At 46.2% G+C, this 23,702-nt stretch overlaps 1 protein-coding gene across 5 annotated transcripts in view; it reads right to left on the bottom strand.

Annotated features, from left to right (window-relative positions):
• NRP2 (neuropilin 2) overlaps positions 1-23,702 on the bottom strand; it is a 121,938-nt gene that overhangs the window by 54,487 nt on the left and 43,749 nt on the right. For all 5 annotated transcript variants that reach the window (XM_037912001.2, XM_037912000.2, XM_037912002.2 and 2 more), the window contains exons 4-10: positions 20,473-20,703; positions 19,630-19,785; positions 17,167-17,336; positions 13,721-13,876; positions 4,691-4,835; positions 3,761-4,110; positions 2,024-2,168 (exon numbers count right to left, since the gene is read on the bottom strand). In XM_037912001.2, coding sequence (XP_037767929.1) covers positions 2,024-2,168; positions 3,761-4,110; positions 4,691-4,835; positions 13,721-13,876; positions 17,167-17,336; positions 19,630-19,785; positions 20,473-20,703 — 1,353 coding nt within the window. The remainder of the gene's footprint in view (positions 1-2,023; positions 2,169-3,760; positions 4,111-4,690; positions 4,836-13,720; positions 13,877-17,166; positions 17,337-19,629; positions 19,786-20,472; positions 20,704-23,702) is intronic.

Below are 23,702 nucleotides of genomic sequence, written 5' to 3'. Positions count from 1 at the left end.
CTGTTCCCTTGGCATGGTCAGAGCAGCACACAAGTGATGGAGCAGAGGAGAAAATCTGGCCCAGAATGAGTAAATCTTCAGCTAGTCTAAGGCCTGTTCTCTCTTTTCTAGGTGTAAATTGTGGCTGTCTGAGCCTGCTATCTTGGCAGACACACTAGGGATTGGAGCAGGGATCTCCCTAGTTAAAAGCAAGAGTCTCTACAGCTTGCCTCAAAGAGCCAGGCTCTAACTGGGTGCTGTAACAGACTCACATCTACTGTGGATCAGGCAAAGAGGGGGACACGCAACACATGCTGACCTGGGGGTTATACCTAAAAAATTTGCACACACAAAATGCATCGCCAGAGCACATCTGAGTATGTGGATGTCTAACTACATAACAGACAAAGACAAAAGTACTCAGATCTGCCTCCAAAATTCAACTGAGGGTGCAATTTACACCTGCCAAAAGGGAGGGCACTCCGCTGAAAACCTGCCCCAGGCTGCGAATCACTGTTTTCAAAATATCATAGCTCTTAAGGCCAGAAGAGACCATTATAATCATGTGGTTTGACCGCTGCATATCACAGGCCATAAAACTTCAGCATGAGGTATCTGCATCAAGCCTGGAATTTCAGTTTGTCCTATAACGTATCTTTTAGAAAGACATCCAGTCTTTATTTAAAGTTAAATAATGTAGAGTGAGATCCTGGTCCCGCTGAACTCAATGGGAACTTTTGCCATTGATTTCTATGGAGGCAAGATTTCACCCTTACTATTTTTTGTTTTATAATTTGCTGGTAAATGATTGTAACATATTTTGCATACATAATAGAAGAAAGGAGTAGTAAAAACCCAGTGAAAGGCTAGCAGTGGGCTATACATAATTTAAGGTTCTTGGAGCAGGAATTCTTACAAGAAAATGCCTTTTACAGATGTTGTTTTACATAGAAACCATACCTCTTTATCACTGACATCTGGAGACCAGATCCAGATTTAAATAGATCATTGTACTATTTAGAAAAACCCAAAAAACACAGGAATATTCCTCTAGGCCAAAGGGACAGCATCAAGCTGAATTCATTTTTGTTTTTGTTTGTTTGTTTTGGTTTTTTTGTTTTGTTTTGTTTTGTTTTGTATATTCAGATACGAACCAAGATGGACCATTTCACACTGCGACTCAGAGGACCAAATTTAGCTCTGGTGTAAATGGGCACAACTCCCCATGACCTCAGTGAATTTGTTCTGCAGTTTTCATGGGTCATACCTCTGTATTCAAGGCAAGAGCAGCTGTTCCAGTTATGAAAACAAGGTGGACAAACTTTTGGTTCCCTGGTCCTAGAAGTTCTAGTACCGTCTCAAGACGCATCAGCATCAGGATTTCTGTGGTACTCCACGGCAGAGAAAAAATTCCTTAGCAGAGATCTAGCAGACAGGACGCTGGGCTGGGAATCAAGTCACCATGGTTCTATTCCTGCCTCTGGCAATGACCTGCTCTGTGACCTTGTATAGTCACTTCTGCACCTTGCTGTGCCTCTGATTCCCCCTCCTACCCTTTATCTTGTCTCTTCAGGAGAGAGACTGTTTCTTTCTACATGTTTGTACAATGACTAGCACAAAGTCTTGATCTTGGTTAGGGCCTCTAAACACCTGTGTAGTATAATTAGTAACATTAAAAATGGGAAATGGTCCCCCTTTAGATAGTAAATGAGAATCAGAGACGGACCTGCCCCTAAACCCCACATTGGAATCCTGCAGAACTTTGGGAAAGCTTGGATCAGGGTCCAAACTTTGCAGCGAGGTCTGGTCTCAAGCAGAGCACCAAATCTGACCATATTTTAGTATGGAAAAGTTTGGATTTGGCTCATGCTTAAACTGTAGCTTCATAGCTCAGGTTTACCTCTGCAGAGGTTGCAGAATTAGAACACCACCTCCTGTGGGAATGTAGGGAGAGAGAAATAACTATATCCCACCTACTTTACTATTTCAAGAAATATCACCATGTCTTACTGACCAAGTATAGAAATGAAAGCAAGGTTCATACCTGTCCAATCACAGCCCAACACCTCCAAACGCATCCCAATCCCTGCTGGAGACCACCGTTCTGGGTGAACCCGGATGTACTGTGCAGGAACAGGGTCAAACCTTCGGACTTCAGGGATGTCATAATGCATGTTGCCTTCAAAAAGCTGCAAAGAGAGAGAAGCTAATCTATGCATCATGTATATTATCCATCAACAAACCTGGAACATGAAGCATTCTGACAAACCAATTACTAGTTCATGTTCGTTAGAACCTTGTGTTCCACAGTCCAAAATCACTGTCTATTGTCATAAAGCAAAAGAACTTGAAGTACAGTAGATACAACAAGGTATCTTTAGCAGTAAGATTCAGAAGCATGAGGAGGATTTCCAGACTTGGCGCTATCCTACAGTCCATGCATGTACAACAGATAAGGGACAAAAGTGTGAAAATGGGGAAGGAAGTGCAGGAAAACAAGAGGCTACGCTAAAACAAACTTGTATTGGAAGGCAGCTCAGGTACAGCCTAGATAGCGCAGATCTGGCAATCTCCTGTAGTACCTGAAACAGACAGTTTTGGTTGTACAACTCTCGGTCTTATTTCCAATTTGTAGCTCTGTGAGTGAACATATGCTGTCCCCAACTCAGTCTCACGAGCACCACAGAGTCTGTTTCTAACGAAACCATACAACATGCCTCGGCCCAAACTTTATAACGCCCATGCCAGATTCCCATCCAAGCTACACACTGGTGCAAGGCTGGCGTTACTCCACTGACTTCCAGCACACGACATCACATTTTGTCCCTGGCTTTATAGAGAGGCTATTGTCTGGGATCATTTGAATTCTCATTTTTCCCCAGTGGTTACGGGCCAAGCATTGCAGACATCTCCCCTTTCGGTTGCCTGTGTACTGGGAACAAATTTAAATTTATTGTCGTAGCTAGTCCCTCAAAACTCATTTGTGGGATTGGGATTGTTACCATGTTGCAAAAAGTTCGACTCTTTCAAGCCTTCAGGAGGAGAAACATCCACACACATGTGCACGAAGAAGTTCATTAGAATCCAATGACTTAATTCCTTAGAGCGGGGGGAGGGGGTCACAATCATCCTGCCTGTCCCGTATGTGCTACATATGGGGGCAGTGGTTGTCCCACATAGATGGGAAAGGGAGGTTCCAGGATTGTCCCCATAGGCAAAAAGAGGTTTGTGGTACAGAAAAGGTGGAGAACATCATGTGTCCTACATCACCCTCTTGTCTCAGGGAGGAAGTAACACTTAGAAGGCATCTTCCTTTAAAAGGTGTATTTAGCCTCTCTGCAGGAACACCACGCCCTGTCCGATGGGTTCCTTCATCCTCCGACTTGTAGGAGCTGGAAGGATTGCTGGGGTAATGGTCACGACTCCTGGAGGGGAAGGTTCCTCCTGATGTACCAGCAACTCTGCCTGCTTCTACCAGGCACTGGATGGGAGCTCCAGTCTCAGTGGCTGGTGCAGGAGATGAAGGGAATCAGACCTCCCCCAGGCAGGGCAGGTATGGCGTGGAATAAGATGGGGATAAAGTCATGAAAGCCTGGGGCTGATGGCCCAATCCGCACACCACCACAGCCCCTACATGCTGTGCTCTTTCTGAGGACTAACCAACCCCACTGTGAAGAAAGACAGGCAAGCGGGGACAGTGAGTGGGGCACAGGCTGGATGTGGAGCTATCCAACCCAATATCATTGTCCTCAAAGGTCCTATTCCGATAGACAGACCCTACCTTGGGTTGCATGGTTTTGGTGTCCTGTATATACTCCCAGTCCTTTCCATTCATGCTGTAGGCCACTTTAAACTTCTTCACGAAGGATCGAGCCTCTACCATGGTGATGCTGTCTCCTCCTCGGGCCCCTTGGATGACCACTCCTTTCACATTCTTAGGGACTCCCAGATCCACCTGCAGCCACTCTTCCCCTGGCTGGGCTTGGGGGATTCGTGGGAACCATCCAGAGCGGCTGCTGACCAGCCGGGCCATGCTAGGGGACCAGTCGTACCCTCTGATTGAGGAGGCAGAGATCTGGGAGTCTAAGATAAGGCCGGAAAGCATCCCCAGCATGTTGGAGCAGGGTGAATCTGCACGGAGAGAAAAGGAGCAGGGGAGAGAGGGAAACCGTACAATAACATGTTGAAGTGTGTCAGCGTTATGCTAACAGGGCAATGTCCCACTGCACTTAACTGCTAGGTACTGAAATGTCAAAACACTTACACCAGCTGTAATTCCCTTTATTGCAGCCCTCAAAGGCTGCAGGAACCTCTCAACCCGACGTTCAGAACATCCTCGTTCTGTGCAAATCATCCCCTAACTCCAGTTGCTGGTTTCTCACCCACATCCACTTCTGAGTCTGTTAAAAACATCTCTTTCATAGCAGAGTCCTGGCTGCTGATCATATGGTCACACCTTCCTTTACAAAAAGTGTGTCCTATCAAAAAGCCTGGATGTGTCCTCCCTCTGCAGGGTCACGCCATCTGCACTGCCAGCTGCTGAGGAGGCTAAGGCAGGCAGAATTAGGGGCAGGGTGTGTATGTGTGACCTGATCTTAAGGAGGACTTCAGAATTAATGTCCTTTGCTCCGCTTTACATAGGAGAGGCTCACACAGACCAAGAGGAACAGGAGTGGGGAGGAAGAAGGGAAAGAACTGGAAATCTCCTAACCTGTGATGCGGCAGCCATAGAGCTCAAGTCTGAGAGCAATCCCATTGTGCCAGACTTGGGGACGGATCCGGACAAACCGAGTCAGCACTGGGGTGTGGATCTTGTTCAGGACCACTTCGGTGACATCAGTGTTAGCTTGAAATACCTGCAATGGGGAGAAAATATCAGGATGTCCTTGTCTAAGCAAAATAGTCACCCAAAGCAAAAGGACAGGCAGGGGCTTTCTAAGATGGGCTAGTGCCCTAGCAGCAGGAAGCACTGAGGAGCAGTGCAAAGGGAGTTGGACTGGCTGGAGTGGGCAGGGTGCGCGGCCACTGATTCATTGTGTGACTGTGGGGAAGTCGCTTAGGCCAAAAATGGCCTCTGATTTTGGGTGCCCAGTTGGGCCTCATTTCCCACTGGCTTCATCTGGAACAGTGGATGTTTGGCCCTAAAAATCTGAATAAATAAAATAAAAGGCCAATTTTGACCTTAACTTTTCTGTGCCTGAGTTTCCTCATTTATAAAGTGGGGATAATAGCCCTTTCCCATCTTTGTGACGTGTATGGAGATCTACAGAGAACATCGGTGTGTAAATTTGAAGCATCATTATTTAGGACGACCTTGTGGCTGCCTCTTTATAATCAATGACCGCCCGTGCCTCTCACATAAAAGAAAGCTTTCAGGGGCAGTTTGTGATCCAGCATGGTACAAACAAGCATCTGTCTTACCAGATGGCCATAATCAATAACTACCATGTGGAGTTTTTTCTCTTTCGCTCACTCTTCTATTATACGGTATACTTGTGGTTCTGTCTCAGTTTTCAGTGCCATCAGGGGGGAACAAGTGAAAAAGGAAACATCCAACTTGAGTGGAGTTTTAAATGGTTCTCTGTGCCGTACAACTGCCCACCCTGGGGCGCTGAAGTCATTACTTCCAGAGAGAAGCTGGATGCTCTCCTCTCTGAGTATGCCAGGCTTTCAGGGTTAGTGCATCACCTGTTGCAAGCCAGGAACTGCATAGACACTGCAACGTTGGCTATGCTTTATGCTCTCTCCTACCCTGCATATGCTTTGCTAAGCACAAGAGCTTCCGTGAAGTTTATCTGAGAGTAAAACAGGAGGGTAGAGAAAGAAAATGCCTGGCACTGGCTCACCTCTGTCAGAGGCAACAGTTAAATAATTCAACCATAGATTCCTGCGATTTGGAGAAAAGCAAGTGAGGCTGTAACCTGGCCCATTGCCTTGAACAGGAGCAAGGCTCCCACTGAGATTTTTTTTTAAAGCCTGCAGACAGGACACATTAATGCAGCTCTCCTGGAATCCAGCACATTGGGGCATGGAGATTGTTACAGCAGGGAGAGAGTAATTCAGCACCAAACCCGTGACGGCTCCTGTCAGTGTTCACAGCACCACAACCTGAACTCTGCTCTCCAGGCAAAGTGCTGGGATCCTGCCCCTCGGGCATTACGGGATTAGTTATGGGGTGGTGAGGAGAGGGGGGGCTGTGCAAGGCTCTGTCTGCAAATCTGGTTGATAATTGGGATTTGGAGTAGATTTGAACTTCAACAGAAATGCTAATCCAGAGACTATAGATCATGCTGGTACTGTTTAGCAACACAGCATGGTTTATGGGTTTTTAATATCCTATTTTATTCCTGTCCGACCCCCACTTCCCATCCTTGCCTTGCTCAGCAGTCACCAAACACCCTTTTTCCAGCGGGAGGGCTAGACAAATGGTGGCTGCTGTGAGTGAGTGTGTGAGAGAGGGAGAGGGAGAGAGGGAGAAGGCCCACACTCTGGGTGAGAGGATATATTTCCACCCTAGACCAAAGGCTCCAGCTTTATGTCACCTGAAAAGCTGATGTGCAGCAAATCACCTAAGAACATAAGACAGGAGAACAGGAAATGTTTATCCGGCTCTAATGTAACCACCTTTTATTTGGTTTAATATAATCCCAGTTTCCTGCTTTTTCACCCTGTGCATCAATCCCTTCCTTCTCCAAACACATGTCTACATCTCTCTTTTAGATGTATATATCCTCCTCGTTTCAGGCACCTTTCCTGATAATTTATTCCATATGAGGATTACCCCCATTCTGGCCCGTTTGCTGATTACTCCCATTCTGGCTTGTTTCCTAGTTTATGTTACCTAATTTTTGAACTCCCTTTGCAGTATGAAAAACGTGGGCCTAATTCTGAATTGACTGCGGTATAGGGTGCCATTGACTTCAGCCGAGTGACTCTGGATTTACACCCGTGAAATAAATTCCAGGGTTGGGCCTTACAACTTTATCCATCTCTTCTGTAATGCTGAAAACATTTCTTAGGTTGCCTGAAATCCTCCTCCTGTTTCTAAGGAGATGAGTCCTTTGACCTTACATTTTGCTTCAGAACTTAGGACCACGTTCCTTCCCCAGACAGAACCTGATTCAGTAAAGCACTTCAGAATGTGCTTCCAGTTAGGCACGCACGTCAGAACTGTGCTGGATCCGGGCCTTGGTTATGAGTTATGTGCAACTCCCGTCAATAGGAGCGGCTGGTAAGGATGCGTAGGCCTGAAATGACCCCAATTTTTTAAGGCCAGCTGGCATCTTTGATGCCTTTGCTGCATCCTCCCTTTGGTACTGCGCAGAGATTAATACTAAACAGAGCAGACAGGAGGAAGCACTTGTGGTATGTCTTTTAAGTGCTTTAATCAGTAACAATACCACCTCTGATACACTATAGGACCGAGGCCTGGTCTACACTTAACACCGAGGTCAACATAGCTATGGCACTCGGGGGAGACCGACCCCTGGGTGTAGAGGCAGCTTGGTTAACCTCACTCTCATTGCTTAGGGAGGTGGTGTCCCTACAGTGATGGAAAAATCCCTTCTGTCGGTGTAGGCTGAGTCTGTGTTAAGGGGTTATGCCGGCACAGTGACCGCACCAGAGCTACGTTGCTATAGTCTCTGTAGTGTAGACCTGGCCCTAGCATCTCCTGCGCCTTTATTCCTGCACCTCTGCTCTGGGTTGGCAGGTTTAATGGTTTTTCCACAATAGGTTTTTCCCAAATCCTTGCCCTGATCTGATCCTTTAACTTTGGCTACTTGCTCCAAGATTACTTACTTTGCATTACTCCAGTAGATGTTTTTTGCCAGTCTCCTAAACACTCAACCCCTTTTGAAGCTCGTTGTATTGCTGCACATTACCTCTAATCTTCCTGTCATTGGCATTGACAGGATCAGCCTCAGACCTGCGCATGGCCTGCGCATGAAAAGCAATGACTGATTTGGGGTGGTTTGGCATCCAGCATGGCACACCTTTACGGGGCCAGATTTTCTGAGCACTTTAAGAAAATCAGGCCCCTTAAGTTGTCTCAGGTTGAACGCCTCCCTCCCCAAAGTGAGACACCCACCATCCCTGATCACTTCTGGAAACCTTGGCCCCCTTCCTTCTTTAGAGATGCTGGACGCTGACCTGTTGGTGAGAGAAACCTATTGTTGGTCGAATTTGTTTTAACTAAAAGTCTGATCCAAAGCCCCTTGAGATCCAGGGAAAGATTCCCATTGATTTCAGTAGGCTTTGAATCATGCCCTGAGTTAACTTTCATAGCACAGCAAGAACCAGCAGGAGCACTTGTGAAACCCAGAGCCCCAACGAAGCAGTAATGTTTTGTTTCACAATGAGAACATCACATTGTCTCCCTACCTCTGTACATTGCAAGCCACTCAACACACATGATGCACCAGATCCATAGCTGGTGTATATCAAGGTAGATCCATTGACTTATATGGATCTGCAATGATTTACACAATCTGAGGATCTGGCTGTGATAGATGAAAATACACACACAAGGGTGGCAGAGTTGGAAGACAAATGTAAAAACCATTAACAAATTAAAAGCATCTTCTAAGCAGCGGCCAAGGCAACCCACTTTCACTGCAGCATCAAAGACCTGCCTGTCCCCTCCCTACACTTTTATTTTTACTTCCGTTTTAGTCCAGCCAACAGGTCTACACGTAAAATTAAATTGATAATCAATGAGAGCTGACTCGCTTAATTAATTTGCTGCAGAAACACAGGGAAGGGGGAGGATGCCGGGGCTGGAGGATGCCAGGGTGGGTTTTTCCACCTCCTGCCTCCACTTGTAAATCATACCCAGGACACTCTTCACTTTAAAACTTCCCCTTGTTGGCTAGGGGATTTTTTAAAGCTGCATTAGTTCCACCGGGTGTGGGAATCCTACCAGCTGCCAAGTCAGAAGTGAAGCAAAGGCGAGAAAAGCACCATTAAATCCAAAAAGCAGTTTATGGTTGGGGACAGTCTCTTGCCTTATTTATTTTTAGTGCTGTTTTTGTCATCATGCAATTTCTTGGGACATTCCAGGGAGAGGTTTTGTGTTTTCTAGGGTGGGGGCGTGGATAGCAGCCGCTCCTCCCCCAGCTGTGTGTGTGTCTGTCTCTGCATGGACTAGATTTACTGCAGGATTAGGTTACCCCATGGAGACAGAGGCCTGGAACAGAGCGCGTTAACAGGATTAGGGTTTCAGGATTTGAGACAGAGAAGCATGAAGGAGAAAAGTCAGGGAGATTATTTTTCTTGCCAGACTTGAAATGGGGAGCAGGGCAGCTTGGTGGCGTGAGGATCCTGGAGAAGAGGAGATGGATAGTTCTGCATTTATTAAATCCAGGAATAGCAGACTGGGGGTGTAAAAGAGAAATGATCCTGCAGCCAGACAGAAAGCAGTGCACCTCAGCCTCTACACCTCACTCCCCTTGCCTGCCCTGGGAGTATTTCCTGAGGAATGCATGCAAGACTGGGCCCTGTGTACACTGGGCAGAGAACCATCACTGGGGCGGAATCTCTGCATCTGAGAGTGCCCTTTACTGGATCAAAAGTTAATCCCATTAAAGATATAATATCGGATCCTATATACCTAGACAAATCCTAGATCAGGGAGTCAGCTGGTATCCAAGAGCAATGTGATCTACTGGTATGCTACAAGGGATGAATTGGGCCCCATAAACATAGGATTGCAGCTATGCTAGGAAAACTGGGACCTGTAGTTGTCCACAGGTGCAGCTCCAGGGGTGAATTTTAGGTCCTAATTTTCCAAATATGGACAAATCCGAAGTGATCCTCGTTTCATCTACACAAACAGTGAAAGCAAGTCAGGATTTGGGAGATGGGTTAAACATCTGCAGTGCGGTACCTTAGTGCAGAGGAGAGTGTGGGCTGAGGGCTAGATCTTCCCTGCAGCTCTCTAGATAAAGAAGCCACAGGACTGAGCTTTCACCCAGAGCATTGAACATAGATGTCCAAAGTGAGAGTTCAAGTACTTTTTGTTACAGCTTACAAAAATGCCTGACAACGGACTGATATAAATGGGCACTATACTGTGCTTGGAAATATGACCCATTGGGTCCACTGATTCTCTGGTTTGTGGTGTAGTTATAAACAGTGTGTGTGCATGGCAGAGAGGAAGCCCCCAACTCTGCTCCTTATCTCTGTTACAGAGATAAACCATGTATTTGGAGGCGTTGGAAATTTGCATCCATATTTTGCACCCTGGGCCCATGTCTCATACGTGTGTGTGTGTATGAGAGAGAGAGACTAATGGACTAATGTATAACAGGCACGTCTGTTCAACATTCATGTAAATGAATGTGGACGTATTGCCTATGTGTACAATTTTCTAGGCTAAATCTGGAGAGAAGCATGCCTGCAATGCCCCAGATGAAGCTATAATCGCTTTCCTCAGCACAGCATAGCCTCCCTCACCTGTTGACTGGGAGCAGCTGGGCTGAGGAGGCAGGTTGGTGGACAGGAGTGGAAACAGAAAGACTCTGATTAGTCCTGATCTCATTCAGGCAGCATGTCTGCAATTTGGCTACCCTCCCTTCCCTCTCCCCCAAATATATTAGCACTCTGCAAGACAACAACGGTCGTCCCCCGCTGCCTTGAGCTCTCATTAATCTTGTTTTCCTCCACTTTATTCTCCTTTTTCCTGTTCCCTTGCCTTTGGTACACTGTATCAACGCTGAGAGCAGCCAGGGAATTGAAGTCGAGCCTTCAAATTCTGCAGTAAACACCACATCTACCCACCCTTTCCTCTTCCTTGGCACCAGAAGCACTGGAGGGGAGGTCATACCTGCCCTCCACTTTCTGGAGGGAATATTATCTGCCATCCACCCCTCCTATGCTCAGTCCTTCTCCTCTTTTGTATCCCTCTCTCTCTCTCTCTCTCTCTGATGAAGATGTAGATGTTAGCCGACTCGCGGGAAGCGCCAGTTAAGCTTGGCTCCCTGCCCACCTTACACAGGCAAGAGGGAGATGGGCTGATCCATCTATACGTGTATACGCAGGAATACTGAGTCCCCCGCCCCTCCCCACTCCTCGTGGCATCAAATCAAACTGCGGCAGACTTGACAAATCTGTTTGGCACGGTTCACTCAACTATTTCACTGTGAACCGTGCGGAGAGCTGCACTGACGCACCAGGAATAGTGTGGAATCTGCACATTAAATACAGACATCTGGGAGGTTTCCTAATGAAAGAACAGCAGTGATTAACGTTAAACGGGAAGCGCGGCCAGCTCGCTGGTGCTCCATGCGCTGAGCCGCGCTCCGGGGCTGAGGGATGTACAGTAGAATCAGAAGGTTCTGCACTCATTCTGCTGCTGCTCAGCTGCTGAAGGCTGAACATTTAAAGGGGAGGGGAACAAACCAGTCACCCTGATTTCGGGCTAGGCAGGTCACCAAAAAGCAATTACTTCTCCACCAGCCTCAGGAGGTGTCTGCTAAATTGAGTCCAGCAAAAGGGAGAGGGAGAGAGACTGGGATGAACATAAAGGAGTAAAGAGGGAGAGATTTATATTGAAGGAGGTTGTGTAGCTGAGATGTCTTTCCACATACAAAGGGGCCAGATCCTCAGCTGGTGTCAAGGAGCACAGCTCCACTGACTGCTGAGCAGCTACACTGAGTGACACCAGCTGAGGATCTGGGCCGAAGGGTCTCATGCTTTGTGGACTAGATCTCCAGCTGGTGTAGAACAGCTTATCTCCATTGAAGTCAACCCAGCTGCCCTGACTGACACCAGCCGAGGATCTGGTTTCGTGTCTACAGAGTCCCCTGGCAGGGAAGGATAAAGTCAGAGGTGACAAAAATCTGCATCACGCTGAAACTGACACTGACTTGCAAATTTCCTGCAAAGGGCAATTTAAACACCAGCCTGACCAACTTGGTTTTTCAGAGCACATCTTTCTAACCTTAGTTTTGCCCATTCCCTGTATGCTTTGCAAAAATGGTCCTAATGAAACTTCAAACTCCCCTGATTACATGTTTTGTTGCAGTCTGGAAACTCAGCCAACGTTCATCAAGAGGTCTGCTAAGGCCTAGGAGCTTTCTGAGACAACCTGGGCCCAGCTGGGAGGCAGCCACAGACTCCAGATAGTTTTGTACTGGAATGATGTGACATTTTAGATATGGGCCCTACCCGCCACATGCAGCTCCAGATCCAATCTGCCCAAAGGTGTTTGGATTTGGGAGTTTGGGTCAGGCCAATCTTCAGGAAATGTGGAGTTTCATGATTTGAGTGTGAATCCAAGGGGTGCTAGTTGATTTGCAGTAAGCTTTGAGATGAAGTGTGGGTCAATGGTTAGGGCATTATCATAGGACTCAGGAGCCCTGCATTCAGTTGCCTGCTCTGCCACAGACTTTCTGTGTGACCTGGGCAAGTCACTTAGCCTCTCTCTGCCTCAGTTCCCCCTCCGTACCTCACCAGGGGTGTTCTGGGGATAAATAGGTCAGTGTGAGGTGCTCTAATACAATGGCAGTGGGGACCAAATAAGCACCTTAGTTAGTCTGAACCTGAGACACACGCTGAAAGACACTTGTGGGGTAGGTGAAACCATGCGGACACAGAGGAAAGAAAATGTTTGGACGAATGGCTGTGAAGTTGAGCCAGAGGGTTTCATGCCCTTTGCCAATGGAGGGCTGAGAGCCTCACTCAGGAAAATGAAAAAGAAATAAATAAAGTCATAGCAAAATCACTTCACCTTCATCTCCGTTTTGTGCCCCAACCCTCAGCAGTTAATGTACAGAACAGATTGTGTGGATGAAATTCTTGTTTGGGGGACAACAGCTGCTGTTCCCCACACTGTACAGTGCCTATGTACACGATCCACTAGGGGACGCCAACACCGCAGCCAACCACAACCGAGCTCTCAGGGGCATTTCAGAAGTTCCTTTAATTAAAGGGCACCTGTACAGCCCAGGCGAATTACAGTGCCGCACCTACCTGAAACCACTTCTGTTTTATATACATCTGCACTCTGTGCAGCCAGCTGTTCCCCTACCCACCCTCAAAAACACAGCGCCTCACGAGCGTTCCCTTCATTGTGCATTCAGGGTGCATCGGAGGCTCAAAGATCTCCAAGGGTCAAACATCCATATTACACACAACCCACCTCCCCAACCCACTACACACCTCCAGGAGCTGCGGCTACAGCAGGCACAAACAGCACTGCCAACTGTGATTGCTACTGCAGATCCCGTATGCCTGACAAACTGAATTGCTCCTCGTTATTTATTGTTTGTTTTGTTCTCCGGGACACAGCGATCCCCTCTTAGGATTTGTGCCCTTTCATTTCCAGGCCTCAATAACTCCTGAATTGCAGTTTCATGTGGTTTTGTGATTGTTAACCCAGCATGGGGATGGGGCTCCAGCCATAAATGCTCAATGAATCTTGTATGGCAAAATACGGGCTGTGAAAAGCATTTTCTCCTTCATTTGCAGTCAAAGAACATACTGCAGGCTCTCTCCACTGAGCAAGACGCAACAGCAGCCAGGTTTTCTAAGGAACAGTGATCGCTCTATCGATGAGAAAGATCATTTCTGGGGAAGGCCTCCCCACGCAGCCTGTCAGCCCTGACCAGCAGCGTCAGCAAAACAGGCCTTACAAAATAAATCCCTAAATCCATAAAATGTATTCTCGCCTTTCCCCTCCCACTCCTCCACTGCTGGCAAGGCTCCCACGGGTGCAGCTGTTAAGGGACAATGCATTTACCTTATGGTTTTTACCATGCCGGTACATCATCCAGTCCTCACCGTTGGTGCTGACTTCCAGCTTGTAGGAGCGGACATAGTAGCCATTCTGCGTTTCTTTGGAGATGGCACCCTGGGTAGCAATGGCCGTCAACATGGTCAGGAAACGAAGGTCCACCTGATCGGGGGGGTGGGGGGCAGTGAGGAGAGAAGGGAAAGGAGGACGAGGAAGAAAATGGTGATTACCATCAGTCCCAAGGTGGACTGGACCTTCCCCTCATCTTTAAAAACTAAAAGCCAACTGCTCAGAAGGTGCAAACCAGCATAGCTCCAGCTGGCGCAGCGCAACTGGAGCTTTGTGGATTTATACCAGCGGAGGATCTAATATCCCATTTGCTTTCATCAGAGCATGTAGACACAGCTGTGGCTTTTGCCACTGCCATTGCTTGAGTGTTCTGTGCAACAAGGGTCACACTGGTTTGGAAACTCAGCAGTACTGTTCCAGGGCTGATTTTCAGACCACTTAACTGAACATGCCACAGAGAACAAATGTTTCATGCTCTGCCGTTTTCATGCAATTTTATACTTTCAGGGGAAAGAGAGGGGAAAGTACGTTGCAGGTGTCTCTGTCTCTGTTTAAGTATGAAGCAGGCTAAGTGACTGTGTACGAAAGTGTGATTGATCACAAGGGGCAAAATCTTGATGCCCTTTCTCAGTTTGTACTCAGTCTTTAAGTAAACTCCCATTGATTTCAATGGGAAAAAAGCAGGGTTTGACCTCAGCAGGAATTCAGCTAGTGTGAGGACTGGGTGAAACTGATTAAGGACTTTGAAGTTTGGCCGTAAATGAAAGTACAAAGTCTCCCCTCAGACCAGACAACAGGATTGTCACTAAAATTAAACGCTTGCTTCCTTTTAAATGGGACAGAAGCCAGGGGACAAAGCTTTTCCATGTAAAATAAAGTCATGATGGCCAATTAGCAAGAACAGCAGTTTTCAATGTTTTTAATGTTTATTTTAGTTATGTGGGTTAAAAAAGGTCACACAATCTGGCTTGGTAGCACTGCCATGAATGAAGATTTAGGGCTTGTCTACACTACCCACCGGATTGACAGGCAGTGATCGTCCAGCGGGGGTCGATTTATCGTGTCTAGATAGATGTGATAAATCAACCGCTGAGCACTCTCCCGTCAACTCCGGTACTCCACCAGAACGAGGAGCGCAAGCGGAGTCGACAGGAGAACGTCAGCTGCCAACTTACTGCAGTGAAGACACTGCAGTAAGTAGACCTCAGTACGTCGACTTCAGCTATGCTATTCCCGTAGCTGAAGTTGCGTATCTTAGATCGACCCCACGCGGTAGTGTAGACAAGCCCTTGGACATCTGCTTCAGGCAATGACATTTCAGTACCTTCAGTTCTTAATGCCCATTAGCACGCACCATCTCACAGCGATAGAGCCACTCAGAAACACTTTGTGGAGAGACAATGTGTTTCTAACGAAGGGCCTAAAGAAAGACTTTGCTCTGAAATCCCGACCTGAATTTCACACTGACCATGCTCACTACATCTCCAGCACAATCAGTATTATTCTGGCTGCACATTCCCAACATTTAGTTAAGACTCCGGCCATCAGGGTGGCTGCAGAGTCAATGGTCCTTGTAAGTAGCCGGAGACTGCTCTCTCTCTCAGCTCTCTAGAAAGTCCATGGAGGTTCAGGGGGCATAAGGTCAAGTCAGGACTTGTGCAGGAATGTTAATGGGCCAGCAGCAGGGCTGGCTCCTTTCACAAAGGCAGAGTCGTCCTGACTTCCCTAAACAGTCGCTCACCCACCATGGACTCTCTGCATGTCACAAAGGCAATAAAATATTCCACGAGCCTTATTATGTTCCAGGGTCAGTTTAACAGCAGGACAGTCAATGTGGCTCAAAGCGGGGGAGGGAAGAAAGCTGAAGTTTTGGAGTGCAATGGTGGGGCTTTGCCAACGCTGGCTTTGCGTCCAGCAGAGAGGCTTTCTCACAGTGTCGCTCTGCCAGTGCTGGCTACCAGGCCCGCACAGCGGTGCCTGCCAGTGCCAGTGTGCCCTTTCAGCACTTGCTCAGAGGACAATGCTGGCTTGGCCTCTAGCAGACCATGCTTTTGACAAAAGTGATCTAGAGGTCAGTTCAATATTGCACACTGCAGCAGCTGCCTGGCAACACAAAACTGTTGCTAAGCCCAGTATTATAGCCGCAATTCCCCATCTCTACAGCACATTAATCATAGAATCATAGACATGTAGGGCTGAAAGGGACCTTGAGAGGTCATCTAGTCCAGCCCCCCCCATGACGCAGCAGGACCAGGTAAAACCAAGTAAACCTAGACCATCCCAGCAAGATGTTTGTCTAACCTGTTCTTAAAAACCTCCAAGGGTGGAGATTTTACAACCTCGTTTGGTAACCTATTCTGGTACTTAACGATCCTTAGAGGTAAAATGTTTTTCCTAATATCTAACCTAAATCTCACTTACTGCAGATTAAGCTGATTACTTCTTGTCCTACCTTCTGCAGACATGGAAAACTATTGATGACAATCCTCTTTATAGCAGCCCTTAACATATTTGAAGACTCTTACCAGGGTCCCCTCTCAGTCTTCTTTTCTGAAGACTAAACAAATCCATTTTTTTAAACTTTTCCTCATAGGTCAGGTTTTCTAAACCTTTTATTGTTTTTGTTGCTCTCCTCTGGACTCTCTCCAGTTTGTCCACATCTTTCTTAAAGTGTGGAGCCCAAAACTGGACACAGTACTGCAGTTGAGTCCTCACCAGTGCTGAGTGGAGCAGGACTATTACCTCCCATATCCTCCATACAACACTCCAGTTAATACGCCACAGAAAGATGATAGACTTTTTCACAACCGTATCACATTGTTGGCTCATATTCAACTGATGATCCACTATAAACCCCAGATCCTTTTAAGCAATACCACTGCCTATCTAGTTATTCCCCATTTTGTAGTTGTGCATTTGATTTTGCCTTCCTAAGTGTAGTACTTTGCACTTGTCTTTATCGAATTTCATCTCGTTGATTTCAGACCAATTCTCCAATTTATCAGGTAGTTTTAAATTCTAATCCTGTCCTCCAAAACACTTGCTATCCCTCCCAGAAAATTTTATAAGCATACTCTCCACTCCATGATCCAAGTCATTAATGAAAATGTTGACTAGTTCCGGACGCAGGACAGACCCTTGTGCATCCCCAGTAGATACATCCTCCCAGTTTGAGAGCAAACCATTGATAATTACTCTTTGAATACAATTCTTCAAGCACTTGTGCCCACCTTATGGTATTTTCATTTAGTCCACATTTCCCTAGTTTGCTTAGTTTGTCATGTGGGACTGTGTCAAATGCCTTAATAAAATCAAGATTTAATATTCATCCTCGATAATTTAGCACTCTATTTCCTCTTCCTGTCACGGGGACCTGTACGAACCTGGAGGAACTCCTTGTTGGAATCCAGGTTGGGGGTCCATCCGTTGTCATCACTGTTGAGCCGGCTCTGCTGCGGGGTCCACCTTCCGTCCGAGTAGGTGGAGGAGGCACTGATCTGTTCATTGGAGATTCTGCCAGATTCCATCCCCAAAGGAATGTTGCACTGGAAGTCTGGAGCAGACACGCGCACACACACACACAGAGACAACTTTACAAATTCTGTATCTTTCACTCCCAACTGGAAGTAAGCCATGAACTACTCCCCAGCATCCTAGATCAAACCCATATGTCTGTCACAATGATTGGATTTACATAGAAATATCTGCATACACATGCAATGCAAAAAACTATTCAGCATTAAGTACAGGACTGGCCTTACGTTTGCAAGACCCTCTGTAAATTAACACATGTGGGGGGCTCAGTCCAGATCCTTTCCCCTCTATAATAAGGTTCTTCCACCTTTGCGCACCCACAACCCTCCCCCTGGCCATACCCTGTTTACAACTCCCCCAATCCCTTTTCAAGATGTGCCAAGCCCCCGCACCTGATTGTGAAGCTCCTTGGCAACTTATAACCTCTTGAAGCCAAGAGGTGAATTCTAGCCAAAGCTGGGAAAGGCAGGAAAGGAATCACTGAGGAATGCACTCTCTGCCATATCCCACAGTTGCCAGAAACAGATGGGAACATACATGAGTGATCAAGAATGGCACTCAGATTTGAAAGATGTCTATGTGTGGGTATGTGTTGCCCTTTGGGAAAGTGTGGGTCCATAGGTGTCTGCATGGGGTAGACTGGCTTAAAAGGTCACTACCATTAACACTGAGAAATCTAGAACTCAACTTTTTGAATTTCCTCACTTTTAAGGCTTTTAAATCCACATTAACTCAGCCATGTGTCACGTCATGTATATTTTACAGCATATGTTTCCTAACAAACAGTAAGATACATTTCACAAAGAAAACATCAGTAGCAAATACTACATGGGCCAGACCCTAAGCTGGTGTAAACTGATATAGCTCTACTAACGTCCCATATGTTGAACACGGCTGAGTTAACACTGTACTAGAAACTGGGCCAAATTATGCTCTAAGCGGTGCCATTAAAGTCTCAGTTTACACCAGTGTGAGTGAGAGCAGGATTTGATGCAAACATTTTTCATTTTCTGACTTCAGTCCCCTTGATTTTTCAAACTTGACCATTAGCGTGTACATTTAATGTCCTTGTTTTTTAAAGAAGAGAATTAAAAGGGGACAAAAATGGGGGGGTGGGATAAATTTGAAAAACTGAAGTGCCTTTAACTGAGGCATCCTTAACTCATGCAACCCTAGCTGAGGCATTCCCAACTGAGACATAGCAATGCAAGACTACTGCACAGAGGCAGCCGTAATGCAAATATCCTTAGTACAGCAGCCCCTGACTGTGCATGTCCAATATTCTAAACTGCTCTAGGCCATGGGTTTTCAACTTGGGGACAATAGCCACCCTCCCTTTCTTTCTTTCTTGGGGGGGGAGGGGAAAGGGGGGAAGGCTTGAAACTTCTAAGAGAGGTGTCCTGAAACTATCTTCTGTTGTAACATGGCATCACAGTACAGAAAGGTTTTGACCATCATCTTAGGTGAAGGATGTCACAAAGAAAAATAAAATAAAAATTTCTAACATGTATGTGTTAACTTGCTGAGTTTAAATGTTCATAATTTTGAAAGAACAGAACTTATTTTTATCAAACCAAATTCTTTCCCCTTCCTTAACAGGGGCTATCAAAACAAGACTAAGTTTGAACTTTCTAGCGTCAGGCATTTTTGAATTAGACAAGTGCAAAATTCCAATTGGCAATTTGGGAAAGTGTATTATGGGAAAACTGTATTTTTTCCCACTCTATCAATAATATGGTTGCACCAATTTTGCCCAAATTTTCCAAAAATCCTTTGGATCAAGACCAGACATGGAGAGTTTCAGTACAGAAGGAATATGAGAACATTAGGAACAAGTGAAAAGGTGAGACTAAGATGGAAACTGCAATTCATGTGACGTTTCACTCCATATTCTTTATGAAAATATGCAGAGCTGACTTCAGTCTGTGTCTACAGTGTGGTGTCGCCCTACCTTTGTGTGTGTGCTGCAAGAGGCCGGAGAGCCTAATTCAGCAAAGCAGGGAGAGGGAACTGATTGAGCAGGGAAGGCTCAGTGAAATCCCAGTACATCAGGTGGCATCCCAGAAGGAAGGGTCCAACTCATCACAATCAGTAACTATAGTTTCCACGCAGAAGCTAAAATATACATAGTTTCATTTCTCTCTGTACAGCTGTCTGAAACACTCTTGAAAACACTCATCCTGGCTCACTCACCCAAATGCTTGCATACACAGACATACTGAATGACGGAAACACTCCCAGAAATTCAATAAAAAGCCCACATGACTGCATGAGTCCCACAAACAGGCCTGACGGTAAAATTTCCAACTTACTTTCCGGGATCTCCTGCTCGACCAAGTAGTAGCGGGCAGAGAAGCCATCTTTAGCCACTGCCAGATCAGTATGGAAGGTAAGCGAGAGAATACCAGTAGCTGAGCGGATCTCAGAAGGTGTCTTTGTGCCGCAGTACCTGCCTATCAAAGGGCCAACTGCAAAAGAAAGAGCAGCAAAGTAGCTCCAGCCTTTTGGTTGGACTCTTTAGTCTTTATCTAACCTGACAAGTCAGCACTACTTTGCAAGAATACACTGGTAGTGGATAGCGAGTAATAATCCACCCTACAGAACCAATCAGGATGAAATGAAGGCATTTTTGATTGTTTCGTTTCTATCACTTATATTTTTTACAAGAACAGAGGTAGATCAAGTGTAGTATCAGTTTGTCCACCTCTCCGCATTTCTAGTGCACATCTGTGTGTCCATCTACCTGCATTTCTAATGCACGTACTATATAACACATCTGATACAGCCTCTGTGGGACAGACGTTATTCTGTACTTGCAGGGAGATGGACTCAGTGATCAATAGATCTTTTTCATCTCTAACGCAAATGATCCAATGATACAATTAGAAAATTAAAGGTGTAGGTTCATCAGTAATATGAAGTCTACGCTGACACTCCATGAGGACAAACCCAGTATTGGGAACAGATAGGATTTGCAACATCACCATATTTAACACCTGAGAAAAGGCCAACAATATTTTGCATTTGTTAGTGCTGCAGAATACCAACGAGTCATGCCCTCTATGGAATTTTTCAGACTCCCTATTACTGCTGGTTAATGGGAGAATAGCCAGGCATAGAGAAAAGCCTTGGTGATACGTCACCCCGGTGCTTACCTTGAGGAATGCCATCCCAGATGTCCAGCCAATCATACTTGCAATCTCCCTCTCCAACCTGCAAGGGGTCATGCTCTAGGTCAAAGGTCAGAAACTGAAGGATGATTTCCATCTTTGGCTTGGCCATGATGGTGAAAGTGCAGTCCAAGTTGTGGGGATACTTATCAGGGAATCCGGGGGACTCAATAGTGCCATTGGAGCTGGTGAAGTTTCTAGAACAGTCTTCAGAGCCTGCAGGGGTAGAACAAGCGGACGTAACTAACAACAACAACAACATGGCTGACATTGACAGCTCTCGCCTCCTTGCGTTCTTGGCAGTGTTTGCTCTGTATCCAGAGTGTTGTCAGGATTTTTGCTGGAAACTTCTTGGGGCACAAGAGCTTTGCAAATTTCATAAAGACAGAGGGTGAGATCGTGAAATAATTCCGACAGGCTTTGGACTGAACATCTCACGTTCACTGTAGACGTGTGTCTAAACTGCTTTGAAAACCTCACCGAGAATCGATAGCTAATCCCGCTGCAAATACTCTGAAAATGGTATTAAGGGAATGGGAAAGCCCAAAAGGTTAGAAGCCCAAGCTGCACTGCAAAGCAACGTGCCAGCACCTATCACAACACAATGTCATAATGTCAGCATGCCAGCAGTACAGAGGTTATGCTCCGGGGCATGGTCAGCAGTAGTGAGTCAGGCATGAGGAAGAGTTTGCTGTTCTTTTTCACCCCATTCCTACAGTCTACAGATGGGCTCTTGGCACACAGGGTCTTCTTAGCTGGCATTGTGACATGAAGACTCCAAGATGCACCCATTCTTGTGACATACCATCACCAACAACGGACCTGGACTCACCATGTTTGGGGTCAGCTCAGCAGACTGCAACTGGGCTAATGTAAATAATATACCGGTTCCCCCAACATAGTGTGGGGAGGCGGGGGGAGAAATGGGCCTAAGGGGTAAAACACATATATGGCCAGATTAAAGACCTAGCTCTCTTGGGCTATATTTGGGGAACTAATTGAGGGAATCATGATCCACAGTCAGGGAGGGTGACTGACCTAGGTGGGGAAGAGAAAGGTATGGAATCTGGCAGGGCCAAGGAATTGTCTAATTTTTAAAAGAGATCTCCCTGACCTACTGATTTTATGTCTATCTGCCTATCTATCTTAGAACTTAACACTAGCACCCACCACTGCAGTATCTGAACTAAAATTTCTTCTTGAGAGTCATGAGATCTGGGTTATTTTCCCAGCTGTGGCACAGACTTCCTGCAAGGTCTCGAGCAAGTCACATAACCTTTCTGTGCCTCAGTTTCCCCATCAGCAAAATAGGGATACTAATGCTTACCTAGAAACAATGCTGTCGTGAGGCTTACTTCAGTCCTGCATGTAAAGCATTTCAAAACCCTCCCATGGGCAATTGCTAGCGAAGTGTAAATTATCAATGATTCATTATCGCTATTATGTATTTTATTTTCCATCGGAGCGGCAATTAGTAGAGCAACCTCTCTGCAGCATCATCCAAAGCCTAGCACCCTAGCTGTAGAGTGTGCAAATGGCTGGTCCAGCCTATGTCTCCAGACTGTGGCTGTTGAAAGATTTCGGGGACGGGGAGGACTGGTGTGTGTGTGCGCGCACACGCGCGTGTGTGTGAGAGAGATTCTGTTGACAGGAGGAACAGAGCGCTCTTTCTCTCTTATTCAGCTGTCTGCACCAGAAATGTTAGTTATTTCTATTCTCGAGGAAGATTTTCTGATTGCCAACAGGGCAGACAATGTTGCCACTTATTTATTGCTGACCTTGACGCTGGCCTCCCTTGTACCACAGCCAGCTCAAGGTGCCTCAGGGTGGTGGGGGAGAAGAGGAGGTTGTGTCCTATTCATACCATGGCTGCTTTAAAACCACTGCTTTTTAGAGGCTGGACAATTGACAATAGAAATCTCCAGCCTGTGGGCCATCGGAGGGGCAAAGAGGGTGTTCCAGAGGCCTTTATCACCATGTCTGTAACACAGGATTAACATTCACTAAGGCTTTGACTTTTGTTTTCTAGGGATGTTGCGCTTCTCCTCTATAAACTCACTGCTCCCACTCACCCAGTTGGTGCAAGTCTTCTTGGGACTAATTGGAGCCTTGTTATTAAGATCTGCACTAGCCTACGCAAGTTAGGAGAGCAACTTGAGATAACAGCTGGACCACTGTTACTGTAGTACCCCTAGGTGGAGGAACATTGAGAGGAACTTCTTAACGGACTATAGGAGAGCGGCCAGCTTCTCTGGTGTGATAATACAGAGGGAAATACAAGAGGCCAAGCACAAATTGCAAGACAACACAAAGAACAAGAATAAGAACGTATTTACTCCTGATCAAATAAAAAGGCAGCCAGATTTATGAAGAGACTAATACACACTCCAAGCCGAGGAGGAAAGCACAGAAATATTCAATAAACCAGATGTTGACTGTCAGGAAATGTCCTCTAGGGACTGTACAGAAATGTAACTGTGATACTGTTAGATAGCAACGATTTCCTCATTTAGGTTGCTTGCAGCGGTTAGTATCTTTGTCAATAGCTTGACTATAACCAGCAAACAATGACTGGCTTTAAAGGTAACCTGCAAATAATAAATGGAAATCATGTTTACTTCAGCAATATGTGCTAAATGCTCCCACTCACCAGGCTGAGAGAACAATTCAGCACATAAACAACGAAAAGGCAACCACTTAGGGCTTGTCTACACTGGCACTTTGCAGCGCTGCAACTTTCTCGGTCTGGGGTGTGAAAAAACACACCCTGGAGCGACAAAAGTTTTAGTGCTGAAAAGCGCCAGTATAGACAGCGCATTATTGCCAGGAGCCGCGCTCCCGGTAATAAAGCTACCACCCCTCCTTTGGGGTGGTTGTTTTTTCATAGCCGGGAGAGCTCTCCCCTGGCGATAAAGCGTGACTACACTGCCCATGTCACAGCGTGGCTGCGCTGCCGTGCTGTAATACGGGCAGTGTGGACATACCCTTAAAAACAGTTTGAGTCAAACTGCTCTCACTGTCACGCCCCAGAGGCAGGGATGGCCGGGGCCATAAAGTTCAGATCTGATCTCTCCCAAAGTATTTGGTGAGAGGGTGTTGGTTTGGACCCATCTCTCCTGGAAGGCATCAATATCATGGCTATACATGAACTCCTGCATAAAGGGGAGTGGGTCGTTTTTCTTTTCTTGGAATGGTTTTCAAAGTGTGCTTAATGT

Source organism: Chelonia mydas, chromosome 11 (assembly GCF_015237465.2).
Source record: "Chelonia mydas isolate rCheMyd1 chromosome 11, rCheMyd1.pri.v2, whole genome shotgun sequence".
In the NCBI taxonomy this organism is placed as follows: domain Eukaryota; kingdom Metazoa; phylum Chordata; order Testudines; family Cheloniidae; genus Chelonia; species Chelonia mydas.
The sequence above is the reverse complement of the archived record's forward strand: the minus strand, read 5'-3'. Positions and strand labels throughout refer to the sequence as shown.